Source organism: Stomoxys calcitrans, chromosome 4, assembly GCF_963082655.1.
Source record: "Stomoxys calcitrans chromosome 4, idStoCalc2.1, whole genome shotgun sequence".
NCBI lineage: Eukaryota > Metazoa > Arthropoda > Insecta > Diptera > Muscidae > Stomoxys > Stomoxys calcitrans.
The window spans coordinates 125,715,670-125,732,556 of NC_081555.1; the positions used below are offsets into that span (position 1 = coordinate 125,715,670).

The 16,887-nt window shown below is 40.8% G+C and overlaps 1 protein-coding gene across 1 annotated transcript; it reads left to right on the forward strand.

Annotated features, from left to right (window-relative positions):
• Nucleotides 1-4,328: 4,328 nt before the first annotated feature.
• Nucleotides 4,329-15,351, forward strand: LOC106081990 (obg-like ATPase 1). Its single transcript, XM_059366704.1, has 6 exons — nucleotides 4,329-4,410; nucleotides 4,482-4,517; nucleotides 4,741-4,975; nucleotides 14,028-14,084; nucleotides 14,161-14,542; nucleotides 14,634-15,351. Exons 3-6 carry the CDS (start codon nucleotides 4,791-4,793, stop codon nucleotides 15,201-15,203), a joined length of 1,194 nt encoding a protein of 397 aa, XP_059222687.1. The 5' UTR covers nucleotides 4,329-4,410; nucleotides 4,482-4,517; nucleotides 4,741-4,790; the 3' UTR covers nucleotides 15,204-15,351.
• Nucleotides 15,352-16,887: the final 1,536 nt, after the last annotated feature.

Consider the following 16,887-nt stretch of genomic DNA (forward strand, 5'->3'; position numbering starts at 1 on the left):
AACGTACAGGATGTGTATCCCGATTCCCGATCTGAATATTCAACAAACGAAAGGTAGAACACAACACACTGCTTCAACAAGAACAACAAGTAATTTTGTTGGCGTATTGTTCGGGTCTTAATAGTATTCACAAGTATACGATAGGTGAAGCGGTGAACAGCAACCCTTGAATACCGTTATTAAAGACCAGCCGCCACCCATAACTTACAATTCTGGCATAACTACGCACCGGCATATGCAACCGCCTAAATTTCCCAACAGAGCTAAGATTGATGCCAATGTGTCCTACGGGTTAATCTGGGATTATACGACACTCGTTACCTGTTCATCTGCTCAGCCAATTCTACTCGACTTACTACCATCTGGATGCATCCACCCAATAGAATCGCTGGATCTGGATGTTTAGCAGAACATAGCACACAAATTAAGGATGAAAACAACGCAAACTATGGTTACAACCACATGGGATAACCACCGCTGAAATTTGTTTCCCCTTAGTGCCATAGGAGATCATGCAAATATACGCGTCAGGGTGTGCACCAGTTGTGGTGGCAATGACAAAGTAAAACCTGGCACGCGATGAGTGTTGGTACCTGGATTGAAATTCTGAGCTCCGGTTTGTGTGGTGTTTATTGACATCGTGAGAAATTCAGCTGAGAGCTGCCGGGCATTGTTGTTGTAGCCACATTTTCATGTGGAGGTGGCGATCCTCGTCAAGCTCCTGCGTGAACAAGCTCGTTCCGGTCCAAAGGACTGATCGCCGCATGAATAAGATGGCCATTGGTTATTTGAAGGCGCAAATAGCTCGCCTTGTCATATCGAGCATCTTAGGCACTCAGTCTTTGTGCAAGAGCCGATGCCACCCAGCCTTTCACTGAGACTCTCCGCAGATACTCCGTATGAACCATTCCACTATCCGCAATCTGTGGACCCGGTAGTTCGCACCTAATCTTGTCGTGACAGCAATGAACACCACACAGATCGGACATCAATGTTCCAACCTGTGTTATGCTTACAGCTATCCTGTGCCGGGCGTGTCTACAGGTTGCGGATAGTGGAAAGCTTCGTATAAGGTGTAACTGCAATTACAGTTGCGGACTATCATCGAGTGGGGAATCTCAGTAAGTGGCCGGGCGGCAGGGGCTCTCGCTTAAATACTGAGTGCCTACGATGCTCTACATGGTTATTGAGACTTTTAAATAAAAAGTGACCATGATGTGTCCTCGGCGATCGGTCCTATGGACGGGAGCGAGTTTACTCACCTATGGAGATTGACGACGACCGCTACCTCCACATACAAATGTGGCTACAACAACAACAAATTCAATAGGGTAGAAACTCAAAAATTTAAAAATTCTTTGTCATATTTCTTTTCTATCCTTATGCCTGTTGAAAGACTTCCTAATAATCGTCGTGTGCTATAAACGTAGATATTAGGGAATAAAGAGGTAGGTAGTATAGCGACTACAAAACGAATGCCTTAACTGCAGTCGCAAGAACCGGTGCCACACGCCTCCCCACTGAGATTATACACTCGATACCGTTGATTGTCCGCGGCAACAATTGTAGCTACTCCGTATACTAGCCGCCACCCATAACTTCACATTTCACTATTTGCAACCTGTGCTTCGGTGCTCGGTACCTCGCAGCTAAGCTTCTCGTGATAACAATGAACACCACACAGATCGAAGCACAAAGTTCCAGTCTGTTCGGTGCTCATGTTGTTGTTGTTGTCGTAGCCACATTTGTAGGAGGAGGTGGTGATCCTGGTCAAGCTCTTTCCTGTCTATACGACTGATCGCCGCGGGAACCAGATGACCATTGGTTATTTAAAGTCGTCAATAACTCGCCTTGTCATATCGGGGATCATAGGCACTCAGTATTTAAGAAAGAGCCGGAGCCGCCCGTCCTCTCACTGAGACTCCTCACTCAATACCGCTGATTATCCGCGACTGCCATTGCAGATACTCCGTATAAACCATTCCACAATCTGAAACCTGTGGACGCACCCGGTAGCTCGCAGCTAAGCTTCTTGTGATAACAATGAACACCACACAGATTGAAGCTCAAAGTTCCAGTCTGTGTGGTGCTCATGTTGTTGTAGTAGCGAGATTTGTAGGAGGAGGTTGTGATCTTCGTCAAGCTCCTTCCTGTCTATACGACTGATCGCCGCGGAAACATGATAACCATTGGTTATTTAAAGGTGCCAATAACCCGCCTTGTCATATCGGGCATCATAGGCACTCAGTATTAAAGAAAGTGCCGGTGCCGCCCGTCCTCTCACTGAGACTTTCCACTCAATACCGCTGATTGTCCACGACTGTCGTTGCAGTTACTCCGTATTGAGCATTCCATTATCTGGAGGTCACCGTAGTGCAGAGGTTAGCATGTCCGCCTAGGACGCTGAACGCTTGGGTTTGAATCCTGGCGAAACCATCAGAAAAAATTTTCAGCGGTGGTTTTCCTCTCCTAATGTTGGAAACATTTGTGAGGTACTATGCCATGTAAAACTTCTCTCCAAAGAGGTGTCGCATTGCGGCACGCCGTTCGGACTCGGCTATAAAAAGGAGATCCCTTATCATTGAGCTTAAAACTTAAATGGGACTGCACTCATTGATACGTGAGAAGTTTGCCCCTGATTCTTAGTGGAATGTTCATGGGCAAAATTTGCATCTACTATCCGCAACCAGTGGACACGCCCGGAGGCTCGCAGCTAAGCTTCTCATGACAGCAATGAACACCACACAGATCGGACCTCAATGTTCCGGCCTGTGTGGTGCTCACAGCTATCGCGTATCGGTTGTGGTGATCATAGGTATCCCTTGCCGGTATAGATCTTTCGCTTTGCTGTCATAGACTGGAACCAAAATTTCCCTCAACGTGACCGTTACAGAAAATCTCCTATATGACAAACAGATGGAATTCTACTTTGATTTAAAATTTCTATAGCGACCTAGTTGGTTAAAACGTTAGAACTGAAAGGCGTTCTTTCTTCCCTTGCTTCAGTTATCACCGTGCTAAATTAAACTAATTTGTCTAAATTAGTATAATGCAGATTTCCACTGTGATCCAGCCTTAATACACTGCCACAATAACAAATCGAAAATAACAACATGCAATTCGACATCATAGCTAAGATGCAAAAGTTCATAAAATTCTTAGAATTTTCCTAACCTCAAAAATAATTGGAGGATGAAACTTTTTCTATTATTTGCATTTTTGGTCCAATAATGGTCGAAAATAATCCCAAGTTCAGTAAACTCAATGATAAGATTACTTCTTATAGTCGAGGCCTCATTGTCGCATTTTAAGTGACTGGGCTGCAAGGGCAGGTTTCGATGTTCCTTTTATCTTTGAACTTCCCAAGCTCCTTTTGGCCCTTACTAATATAAAATCACGTTAGGAAAGAAAAAATTTTAAATTTTCTTTTTAGCCAAGAAAATCTTATTGGAAACATTCTAATGGGAAGATAAAGTGCTTAGTTTCCGAACAGAGTTCTACAATTCAACAGCGACGTAGCCACAGGTAACAATATTTGCAGAGTCCCATGGCAGCCGGTTGTACGTACCGGATTGACCCAATGGATTCCTTCATCGGCAAAGGCTGCCGCCTCAGTGCACAACACACTGCTAGAACAACAACAACAACTATATTTGCAAATAAAATGCTAATCTATTGATTTCCTTTTTTGTTTGTTTAGCTTTGTTTGAGAGCAATTGCCATAATAAATTTGCTGGAAGAGCCCACCCAATTGAGGTATTGTGAGCTTTTCGAAATAAATCAGCCTAGAGCAGCCGCAAGATGTGTATTCTACCTATTAAAGTATGTTTTCTTTAAATTTCAAAGTATGTTACTAAAGAAACATAATGGAACTTTAATACATTTGCAACTGCCTTCAACATAACTGCCCCAGCCTGCAGAGCAAACTGTAAAATCAAAATACCATAAAATTCAATCATACCTGTTTTGCATATAGCTCGTATGTTAACTTAACCTTAAGCACCACATTTAAACATTTCACTAAACCGATTTAATCAAAAAATTTTATTATAAAACAATTTTTCACATTTCATTTAACCAAAACACATAACGACCGCGTAAATTAAAGCAAAACTAAAAATTCACCTCATCAACAATGACCAAACATAAACTCACCACAACCCCAAAAGGGAAGGCAAGGCAAAACACAATCAGAATTATGCCGCTTTCGTGCACTTTAACGGAAAAACGCTACTCAAAGCTAGCGGCTTGCCTGATTGTGGTTGTTGCTGGTCGCAATGGCAAACAGCTGCCTGCCTCTTTTTGTTATGGTTGTCAGTGTTTTGACGTTTCCCTTTTCTCTCTTTTTTCGTTCCACGCGAATCATTGTCGTGCAACGATTAGCAGCCGGGTATTATTTTAGTGAGAAAAGTAAATAATTTTAATATATGCAACAGAAAATACTGAAAACTTATTAATATTTTTGTGTAATACTATTGCAGCTACCGCTAAAAACATCTCATACCCTTTAACAATAGGTAAGTTGGCATAAAATCTGTTTCAAATGTGAGGTTATGTGTGAATGTGGCCACCAGTGAGTCTGGCTGGCTGGCTGACTGGTAGGCAGACAGACAAACAATTGCTGTTATAAATATATCTTTGAAAATATATGTATGCATTTATATTTGGTTTATAGTTTTTGTTGTTATCATTTTGTTATATTGACGTTGATATTCATATCATTTCCTTGCGTTTTTGCAGATGCTTAGAGGTCATAACAATACAACGACTACCTTGCCAGCTGTCTCAATATGCCGCCCAAGAAGCAAGAAGAACCGGAACGTAAACCATTGATTGGTCGTATTGGTACTAATCTTCGCATTGGTATTGTTGGTGTTCCCAATGTGGGCAAATCCACATTCTTCAATGTGTTAACCAAGAGTGCTGCACCAGCTGAAAACTTTCCTTTCTGTACCATCGATCCCAATGAGAATAAGTATCCAATTTTTGTAGTAAATACTAACAGTAATGTACAAATTTAAGAAACGTGGGGTATGGGCATAGAGATTTCTTTGTCGATGGTTTAAATTTGTTAAGAAAGGATGGACAACATTGTCAGAGTAAAGTTGGGCATGTACATATGTTGCTGTTGTGTGATTGATCAGATTGAAAATGCTTTTATATCTTGTACCACTACTATTGTTGTTGTCCTTGTAGCAGTGTGTTGTACACTGAGGCGGCAGCCCTTGTTGATGAAGGAATCCATCGGGTCATTCCGTATATTAAAACCGTCTGCCTTAGGATTGATACCACTACTGTGATAAAGGGTTGTTAGTGTTGTTGTAGCAGTGTGGTGTACACTGAGGCGGCAGTCCTTGCGGATGAAGGACGTCAGGTCAATCCGGTACGTACAACCGGCTGCCATGGGATTGTGTGGTAAAGGGTATTTGTTTGTAACATCCATAAGGAAGAGAGCGGGAAAAAGCCGATAGACTCAGAATCATTTTGTTGTTGTTGTAGTTGTAGTAGCAGTGTGTGGTACACTGAGGTGGCAGCCCTTGCCGATGAAGAAATTCATCGGGTCAATCCGGTACATACAACCAGCTGTCACGGGATTGAGAATAATTTTGTAATTCCATTTAGCTATGTTCGTCCATATTAATTTTTGTACAAGGCTGGTGTACGGAGTCGAAGTCTAATTATTGACCTGGAGTCGGAGAACGATTCTCCCAATTTTCACTTCTAGAGCATTTGCAAACACATTTAACCGCCTATCTTCTCAAAATATTGCAATAAGCTTTATTCTACAACTTCCAAAGAAAAAACCAGTATGGAAAGGTAAAAGTCTGGCGGAGCAGGCTATATAATACCCTACACCACTGAGTCTACGTAATACTTTTAAAACATGGGGACTATGTTGAAATCTAGTCAGACTTTAATTTTGCATACTAATTGAAATATTGAATGGAACCTTATAAAATTTACTTACGAAAGGACCTAAATTGTGGCTACAACAGCCTTCAAAGGCCATATCGGATGAAAAATATATGAGAGCCATATCTAAATCTGTACTTACGTACACTAGGACTTCAAAGAAACGTCTCACGCAAAATTTTATGAAGATCGAACCACAATTGCAGCTTCTATAGCCTCAAATGGCCATATCAGCTGACAGATATATATGAAAGCTATATCTATATCTGATCCTATTTTTATAAAATTTGGCACACGTATTGGGCACCAAAATTGTGGCTACTGGGGACGCAAAAGGACATATCGGATGAAAGATATATATGGGGGCTATATCTAAATCTGAACCGTTTTTTTTTTAATTTTTGCTCACACATTAAGACTTTAGATAAAACAGGTCATGCAAAATTTTGTACAGTACCACAGTGGTGGCGTAGGGTATGTAAATGCGAACTTTGGCTAAAAGTGGATCAGATTTGAATATAATTCTGATATTGCAATAGTGTGGTCATTTATTTACCGATTCTCATGAAATTTGGCACAAATGATTCTCTTTCAACTGCTGTTAAATTTCATACAAATCGGTTCATATTTAGATATATCCCCATGTAGTATATCTATCACCCAATTTTCACTTCTAGAACCTTTGCAAGCGCATTTATCAACCGATCTACTCAAAATTTTACAATATGGTTATTTTGATCGATATTAATTTCACTTTAAGGGTAGGTGTAGGGTATATGTAGCGACACCTCCCGACTTTTGCCTTTTCTTACTAGTTAAAATTGTGGTTTGTTTCGGGAAAATACCGATTATCTTTCGACGCTTGTTAAGCATCATATCAATGTATCGCTCGCATCCTGTGTTGGAGGGTATTAAAAACACATTAAGGCGTTTCAACACGGAATAAAATTTGGTAGTAGAGTAACATTGCCCTTGAAAGTAGATAACAAATACATCAAGTAAAAGAGTGCTAATTCACTCTAATGTGTTTCGACTTCTTATCTCTGAATTCCAGGAACGTCTGGCGACCAACAGATGGTTCCTAAGACAACGATTAAGGCCCTGCTGGTGGTACGTGTTAACGATGTTCTCAAAAATCGTGGCATGATAGACCGTTTTGAAGGATTTCGAGAGATTAAAAATTACAAGAATTGACCTGTCACATATCCTGACCTGATTAAGACCACGGTTAATATGTGTATGGATGGAGTGCAAAGCTGTCGTCATGCTATACAATCTACGGAATCCTTGCTAGTGCTCATCAAATTGGAATACTCCAAAATGGGTCGGGAAGAGAATTTCTTCAAGCGTTTTGAGAATACTGGGCGAGAGAAGGGAGATCAATCTGTACTCTCTCCTTTATTCAGGACCTTTCCAAAAGACTTCTTTGCTGGAGTACTTCATCCATTCTGACAACATGACCTAGCTAACGCAGCCGTGGTATTTTGATACGTCTAACAATGCTATCGTCACCATACAGCTCGTGGTTTATACGGTGCCTATTTTCTTCACTAACGCAAACTGGTCCATATATTTTGCGAAGAATCTTTCTCTCAAACACTCCAAGCACTGCTTTGTCTGCTATCACAAGTACCATGCCTCAGAACCATAAAACAACACGGGTAGTATCAGTGTCTTGTATAGTGCAATCTTCGTTTGTCGAGAGGTGGCCTTGTTTCCAAACTGCTTACTTAATCCAATGTAGCATCAGTTTGCCAGTATTATCCTTCGCCTTATCTCAAAACAGGTGTCATTCGTTTCGGTTACGGCGGTGCCGAGGTAGATGAAGTTGCTGGTTGCCAACTTTCTCCATTTTCTTCATCTGATCGGTGTTATAAGGCATTTTGGGATCCATCAATTTCGTCTTATCTCCATTTACTCTCGCAGACCCATTTCCACTGACTATCTTTCAATTCTTTCAAAGGCTGAAGTTACTACATCCGGTGACCGAGCTATGATGTCGATGTCGTCGGCATAGGCGTGTAGCATTTGTGTCTTGTGAGTAGTTTGCCATATCTATTCAAATCAGCATCTTTCTAAAATAAACTGTCTCCTTGTCTAAAGCCTCGTTTGGTATTGAATGGTCCGGAGAGATCCTTTCATATTCTTACTGAGGAACGTGTATCAGTAGGTGTCAACCTGCAGAGTTATATTAATTTTGCAGGGATACCAAACTCAGACATGGCTTGAAATACCGTTGAACGTATAGGGCTGTCGAATGCGGCTTTGCGGTCAACAAAATGATGGTAGGTGTTGATTTGTCCTTCTCGGGTCTTTTCCAGTATTTGGCACAGTGTGAATATCTGATCTAGGGTGAATTACTCAGGTGTAAAGCCACATTGATAGGGCTCAATTATAACATTGACCTTAGGTTTTAATATTTCTTCTTTACTCGGGACCTTTTCAAGCTTTATAAGTAGGATCACTCTGCCCATATTCCCGATATAGGAACTATGAGTGTGCTTAGAGACAGGTTGAGTATCTCTTATGTACTCGACTCCTAGCATATCCAAGTTCTTCAGCATCAGTGAAGAGATTCCAGGGCCTAGCGCTTTGGACGACTTGAAAGTGCGCATGACATTTCAACTTCGTCCACCAATACGACGAATGACTCTTCTTTTTGCCTTGTCATTATCGGTATGTTCAATAACTGGGCTCATCGCTTAATAACAGTTACTTCTAACTAACCACGGCACGGGATAGCTCTGACCACCACACAGGCTGGAACATTGAGATCTGATCTGTGTGGTGTTCATTGCTGTCACAAGAAGCTTGGCAGCGAGCTATCGGGCGCGTCCACAGGTTGCTGATAGTGGAATGCTCCATACGGAGTAGCTGCAACGACAGTTGCGGACAACCACCGGTATCAAGCGGAGAGTCTCAGTGAGAGACCGTGCGGTACCGGCACTTGCAAAAATATTGAGTGCCTATGATGCTCGATATGACAAGGTGGGTTATTGCCGCCTTTAAATAACCAATGACCATCATGTTCCCGCGGCAATCCGCCCTTTGGACCGGAACGAGCTTGCTCATCTACAGAAGCTTGACGAAAATCGTCACATCATGAAAATGTGGCTGCAATAACAACAACTACTAACTAAATTTCCCATGAACATTCCACTAAGAGACAGGGCATACTACTCTCATATCAATGAGCGCAGTCCGATTAAAATTTGAGCTCAACGATAGGGGGCCTCCTTTTTTATGCCAAATCCGAACGGCGTGCCGCATAGCGACACCACTTGGTAGAAAAGTTTTAACATGACAGATTACCTCACAAATGTAGCCAGCGTTAGTAAGGGGATAATCACTGCTGAAAATGTTTCTGATGTTCACGCCGGAAATTATCTGGGCATTCGGCGTTATAGGCGGACATGCTAACATCTGCGCCACGGTGGCCTCCACAAAAAACAGTAACGTCACCAAAAGTTCGAAAGTGATTTAACAGTAGACCACAGCCTTGCCAATGCTGGGTAAGTAACATTGCTTCAAGTGGTTTATCCATTAATTCCGCCTATGTTCATTGACCAACCTATTGATTTTCAGAATATAGGGTCAGCAAGCTGCTTTTAGTAGTGCTGGCAGTTGATTTTTGTGCGATGTCAACCATATTTCGTGGAAATTGGATGACAAATGCGTGCTGCAGTTGATTAGAAAATAAAATCGGCAGATTGATTCATATGGAGTGTTATCTAAATTATAATTCTGTATTGCCACATTTTGAGGATAAGCATTTGGTTGTTGTTATTGTAGCAGTGTTGTACACTGAGGCGGCAGCCCTTGCCAATGAAGGAATCCATCGGATCAATCCGATTGATAAGCATTTGGTCAATTGCATACGAACTTAACCATAAAAATCTCCCATTTTCATTAAATTTCGAAATATGTTGCTTTATTTGATACCTTTATCCTTTGAGATCATCTGCATATTTTCATATAAACTCTGTACATGTAAAATCCTCATCTCACTGAACATCTGTCCTAAAAAATTAAAACTTCGCCTCAATCTAGCATCGTTAAACTTATTTTCTACAATTAAAAGACAATTTTCCAACAAAGCACCACCTGCACCACTATTTCTGCACAACTGCAAAGTGGCAAAGGCCAGGGCAGTCGCCATCTCTAAACAACCATTAAACGAGAAACTTCCTTTTGATAATGGTTGCGGTTGCTATTTCTTTCCCCCCAACGGTCAGTCCATTTGACTTTTGCTGGCTATGATGCCTGACGATGAAATGATCTCAAATATGAAATCATTGCAATTTTCTATAATTTTGTGCAATCACAATGAAGATATGCAAAAAACAGCAAAACAACGAAAGCAAAAACCTAAATTCGTTGAGGAGAAAATGCCTCTAGTCATGGCAGCCTTACCCATCATCAGCAGAGCAAGTTAGTCAGTCAACCAGCCACACAGTAACAGCACATTTGCAGAGGCTCAAAACTTTATGCTGGTCAGTTGGAAAAAAAGTAACCCAAGATATACAGCCAACCAAAAAAAAAAGAAACTCGAAAGCGGCAAGAAAATGAAGTCAATCAATTTAAATGCTGGTTCAATAATAATTTGCATACATTTTAAAATGAATTTCGTCGTTAGGTTTCAGGTTTTTTTGCCTTATACGACTTCTTTGCATACTGACTGGAGCATTCACTCTCTTAAAACAAAAAATCCAGAGCACAAAAGTCTTTTTGTATATAGAAAATAATTGTTAAGTATATAGTAGAGGATGGATGAATGGACGAACGAGAATGCATCGAGTGAAGGACCACGCCTTTGTTACAGTGGCCAACGGCAGCTTATTAAATTGAACGTTTAGATGGTTATTTTCAAGAGTTTCAACGATTTTTCTGTTGCTTCCTTGGTGTTTCTTTTTGTTTTTACTCTCAGAGAAATTACTATAATTTGGGTTTGTCTTGACTGAAATATTTTTTAATGGCCCATAGGAAGGGAAGAGAAGAGAAGGGTAAAAACTCAGCCAATGAAGTGCATAAAAATAGACATGTAAATTACTTGTAACAGTTTATCTTTTTTGCCGCCTCCACTTCAAGGAAACGTTGTTAATGGCTATTTAATGGTAATTTTAAGGTATATCTTTGAAGTGCTCTAGGCAATCTGTTATCGATAAAATGTAAGATTTCACTAAATCTGGAGCAAAGAAGGCTGCATTTCAGTTTTGTTATTTGAGGCAAAAATCAACAGCAACCCAATTCGATGTTAACTGTATTGAAACATTGTAGGCCATATTTAACAATAAATTGCGGGGATTATTGAAGTCTTTATCTCTTTGCGAAATAATTGTTCGTTATTTTTTTTGAGAAACCTAATTTCAGAAAATTTTCTATAAAAATTAAAGGTGGACCAAATTTCTATGCAAGTCAGTTTTACCATATTGACGGATTCGGATAAAACTTGGCAGTGATGGTGTAAGTCATCAGATAGGGGTTACGGCCGAATCAGGTGAAATTTTAGGCTTCTTCGAGCTGAAGATGTCAAATCCGGGAATCGGTTTATATGGGGGCTATATCTGTTTGTAGACCGACTTGGATCATACTTGGTATGGATGTTAGAAGTGTTTGTTCTAACTTTTAGCCAAATCGAATGAAAATTGAGACTTCTATGGGTTCAAGAAGTGAATTTTAGCCAAATCGGATGAAAACTGAGGGTTCTATGGGTTCAAGACATTAACTCGGGGGATCGGTTTACATGAGGGCTATATCCAAATCTAAACCGATATGGCACATTTGCAATCCCCAACGACGAACATCAATAAGAACTATATATATGCAAAATTACAAGCGGCTAGCTGTTCGCGTTCGACCGTTATCGTGATTTTGACAGACGGACGGGCTAAATCGACTCAGAATGTTAAGAAGATCCAGAATATAGCACCACAGTGAGCACCACACAGTTTGGGACATTGAGGTCTAATCTGTGTTTTGTTCATTGCTGTCACGAGAAGCGTCCACAGGTTGCGGATAGTGCAATTCTCCAAACGGAGAAGCTGCTATGACAGCCGCGGACAATCAACAGTATGGTGCTCATTGCTGTCATGAGAAGCGTCCACAGGTTGCGGATAGTGAAATTCTCCAAACGGAGTAGCTGCTTTGGCAGTCGAGGACAATCAACGGTATCGAGCGGAGAATCTCAATGAGAGGCCGTGCGGCACCCGCTCTTGCACAAATACTGAGTGCTAATGATGTTCGAAATAACAAGGCGTGTTATTGGCGCCTTTAGATATCCTTTGGACCGGAACGAACTTGCTCCCGCAGGAGTTTGACGAGGATCGCCACCTTCACATGAAAATGTGGCTACAACAACAAAGGGCCCTATACACATGCAAAAGAGCCATTGGCAAAATTTGGGGGTTTAGACCGCGTGTCATAAATTGTGTATATATACTACAGTTGCCAGACATATTATGCTATATGGTGTTGTGGTCTGGTGGACAGAGCTTGAAAAGTCCACCTACTGCTCAATACTTAACCGGATCCAAAGGATTGCACTGAGGACAACACCATCTGAAGCACTTAATTTAATTCTACATCTTATGCCTCTGGACATTGGAATTACGATATCCCAGGTAACAGAAGTTACATAACTTCTAACGGATGATTCCAAACTAAACGACCAGTTGGGCATTGGGGTGTACTCTAAAGATCTTGAACTGGTCATATCGAAAAGGTTACCCGACCACTGCAGTGTGTTTCAATCGGAGATCCTTGCAATTAAGGAAGTGGTGGAATGGCTAAGTAATAATGTAATTACGACGATTGGCATAAATATCTTCTCAGGCAGCCATTAAATCCCTGGAGAACGTATTTCTGAACATAAAAATCGCCCTCGACTGTCGCAGATCTCTCAACGAGATGGCTGAACAGTTCAAAATGCACCTATTCTGGGTGCCGGGCCACAGAGATATCCCAGGGAATTGTAAAGAGGACGCGCTTGCAATACTAGGAGCTACCCTACACATTCCAGGGACACTGGAATCTGTGGGTATGCCTCTAGCGACATGTAAGCTAAATTTTCAGTACCAGGTCCGAAGGACAACGAATGATAGATTGTCACAAAGAGGGGGCTGTGAGCATTCCAAAAATATGTGCCCTAATCTAGACTTGAAGAGGTCTACTGCTTTGCTGTCATTGGCTAGAACAGACGCCACAGTCATTGTGTCCGTCATGATAGGTCACTGTATAATCGGAAAACATGCTGACAGATTGAAGTCTGCCAGCAACGATTTTTGCAGAAGCTTTGAGGACATCGAAGAAGATGAGACTATAGAACACCTTTTGTGAGTGTGGCCTGCGCTAGCAGTTAGAAGGAGTTCCACTTTAGATTCTCATTTCTTTGAGAACCTGTCTGATTTAGAGGATGTGAACATTCGCAAGTTATTGGGAAGTATCATAGTCCAACGACGAAGGCGACTAAAACAAGTCGCTGGTTAGAAAGCAGTTTTAGTCACCATGTCCGTAATGCAGGTCACTGAAGAAACTTCATAGAAACTTTCTCTTAAGACAAAATTTCAGTGAAATTTACGCTAAAGACAATATTTCAGAGCAACTTTCTCTAAAGACAAAATTTCAGTGAAGATTTTCTCTATAACAAAATTTCAGTGAAGATTTTCTCTATAACAAAATTTCAGTAAAGATTTTCTCTAAAGACAAAATTTCAGTGAAATTGCCGCTAAAAACAAAGTTTAGGTTAAATTTTCTTTAAAGACAAAATTTCAATGAAATTTTCTTTAAAGACAAAATTTCAGTGAAATTTTCTTTAAAGACAAAATTGCAGTGAAATTTTCTTTAAAGACAAAATTTCAGTGAAATTTTATCTAAAGACAAAATTTTAGTAAAATTTTCTCTAAAGACAAAATTTCATTAAAATTTTCTCTAAAGACAAATTTCAGTGAAATTTTAACAATATTTCAGTAAAATTTTCTCTAAAGACAAAATTTCATTAAAATAATTTAGTTTAACCTTATTTTTAATTTAAAATTCTTCAGTAAATCTCCTATACCGACATCTGAATAAAGAATATTGTGAATTAACCTTTTCCCTTTTTTCTATTCTTTACGTAGGGTACCAGTACCTGACGAGCGATACGATTTCCTATGCGAATACCACAAGCCTGCGAGGTGAGTTAAAACTGTTTTATAAGCTCTAGCTGGAACCCTTGTTAATCTTTCAAATTTTGTATCTTGCATTTTTTAGTAAAGTGCCAGCCTACTTGAATGTTGTTGATATTGCCGGTCTAGTCAAGGGTGCTGCCGAGGGTCAAGGTTTGGGTAATGCTTTCCTCTCACACATCAATGCTTGCGATGCCATTTTCCATTTGTGTCGCGCCTTTGAGGATCCCGATGTTACACACGTTGAGGGTGAGGTGGATCCAGTGCGTGATTTAGACATTATTTCCGAAGAATTGCGTCTAAAGGACGAAGAAAAACTTATGCAGTATTTGGAAAAGCTGGAAAAGGTAGTCGCTCGTGGTGGTGATAAGAAATTAAAGCCCGAATATGACTCGCTGCTTAAGATCAAGGGTATATTGGTGGATGAGAAGAAACATTTGAGGTTTGCCGATTGGAATGCACATGACGTGAGTAAAACGAAAGTTCAACATTTCAAAGCACTTGCAAAATAAGGTGATACCAATTGGAAATAATTTTTTGCGTTTTTTTTTTTTTCAGATTGAAATCTTAAACAAATACTTGTTTTTGACCTCCAAGCCCTGTATTTACTTAATCAATTTATCAGACAAGGATTTCATTCGCAAGAAGAACAAGTGGTTGCCCAAAATCAAGGAATGGGTTGACAAAAATGATCCCGGTGCTGTTATGATTCCCTTTTCGGGTGCTTTCGAACATGCTTTAGCCGAAAAAGACGATGCGGAACGCGCTGAATTTGAAAAGGAGACCAAGTGCAAAAGTCAGCTGGATAAGATCATTGTGACCGGTTATAAGGCATTGCAGTTGGAATACTTCTTTACTGCAGGCGCTGATGAAGTTAAGGCCTGGACCATACAGAAGGGCACTAAGGCCCCTCAAGCTGCCGGTCGTATTCACACAGATTTCGAGAAAGGCTTCATCATGGCTGAAGTTATGCACTTTAAAGATTTCAAAGAGGAAGGTACAGAGGCCGCCTGCAAGGCTGCCGGCAAATATCGTCAACAGGGTCGCAACTACACAGTGGAGGATGGTGACATCATCTTCTTTAAATTCAACGCTGGCGCTGGTCTTAAGGATGCCAAGAAGAAATGATACCGTATGGCCATGGTTATATTTACAATGTTTTATATTAATATGATTTTTTACTCGCAAAGCTTCTTTACTCAACAATAATTGTTTGTCGTAACTTTCAAATCAACAAAAGCCGCCACACAAATACAATGTTAATGCATTTCTTTCACATGATGTTTTAGATTAAGAGAATTAACTGTGGATACTTCAAATGAATGTCCTAAAGGTTGTCGAATTTGGTTTGCAAACACTATTTGGCTTAAGACGGACGGATATTAATTTAAATAAAAACACAAATATATGAAATATTTAAAAAAGAAAACTAAAAATTAGAAATCAATGAAACAAAATGAAATCATTTCGAAATTTACAAGGAAAATGCAGAGGATTTTGAAAAAGGAGGCAAAATAGGTAAATATAAAAGCAGATATCTCGCAAAATCACAAAAAGAGTACCCCTATGTGCACTCAGATTTATTGTCATTGTTGGACTTAACAATAAAGCGCAAATGAGTAAGTAGACAGACCTTCACTGGTTTAGAGTTATGCCCGGAGACCAGGCAATATGCAAGGGTAGTGTTTGCAGGTAAACCCAACAAGAATAGCTTTGCCGCATAAAAAGTCCATTGGAACTTACATCCTTTCTTTTCAATGGTGGGATGATGAGCATACGATTAGGATAGACGAATCCTACGACATTCGACATTTTATAAAAGTATGGGCCGACTTCTGGACCCAATCCTTAGACCACTACGAAGTTGTTGTTCTTAGAGCCACATACATGCATATAGGTGTAGTGATCTTTGCCAAACTTCCATTGGGAAGCAAGAGTATCGCGCCACGTTTCCTGAACAGAGCGATTTCGATATCTTACATGGTTACATAGTTAGAAGTGATCTTGGGCAGGAAACTGAACAGGAAGTGTCGCATCCGAAAACGTACCGAAAAGGTGCGCTGATGTGGGGCACTTATTGGACAGGCCTATGTTCGAAATGGGGCTTGAATTCGAGGAAAGTCTACTGGCTCTTCAGGAGCGTTATGCTTACTTGCGCCACAGTAGTTTGGTGTAATGGGATGGAGAAGAAGTGCAACGTAAGGCTAATACAACAGGATCAGAAAACATGTCTTGGCATATGCGGTGTGATGGGAACCACGCTCACTAGGGCACTGGAGACTATCCTAAATAAACAAACAGGTTAAAAGTGGGCAGCCACTGCGGCTGAGAGACTTAATGCGATAAAATTGAGGCTTCGATAGGAAACCTGAATGAAAGGGAAGGGTGAAAGAGAACAAGAGGACAGAGAGGGCCTGAGGGTCTATATTGAGGGTCCAGGTACTGAGATCTGTTTCCGAAGCATAGCTGTGAGCGCCCACTGGTTGCGGATAGTGTAATGCTCCATCTGGAGGAGCTGCAAATAGAGTCGCGGACAATCAGTGGTATCGAGATGAAAGTCTCAGTGAGAAGCCAGACGGCACCGGCTCTTGCTTAATATGACATGATGCTCGATATGACAAAGCGTGTTGTTTGCGCTTTTAAATAACAAATTACCATCATGTTCCCGCGGCGATCGGTCGTAAGGACGGGAACGAGCTTGCTCCTCCACATGCAAATGTGGGTACAACAACAATGGTCTAGCCGGCGGAGATCTGTGCGATCAATCGGGTGAATGTAGACCTTGGAGAACGACCGCCTCCCATTTCACCTG

Coding starts and splice junctions, on each gene's coding strand:
- LOC106081990 (XM_059366704.1), top strand. CDS start 4,791: ATGCCGCCCAAGAAGCAAGAAGAACCGGAACGTAAACCATTGATTGGT. Junction 4,976..14,027: donor ATCGATCCCAATGAGAATAA/GTATCCAATTTT, acceptor TTCTTTACGTAG/GGTACCAGTACCTGACGAGC. Junction 14,085..14,160: donor GAATACCACAAGCCTGCGAG/GTGAGTTAAAAC, acceptor TGCATTTTTTAG/TAAAGTGCCAGCCTACTTGA.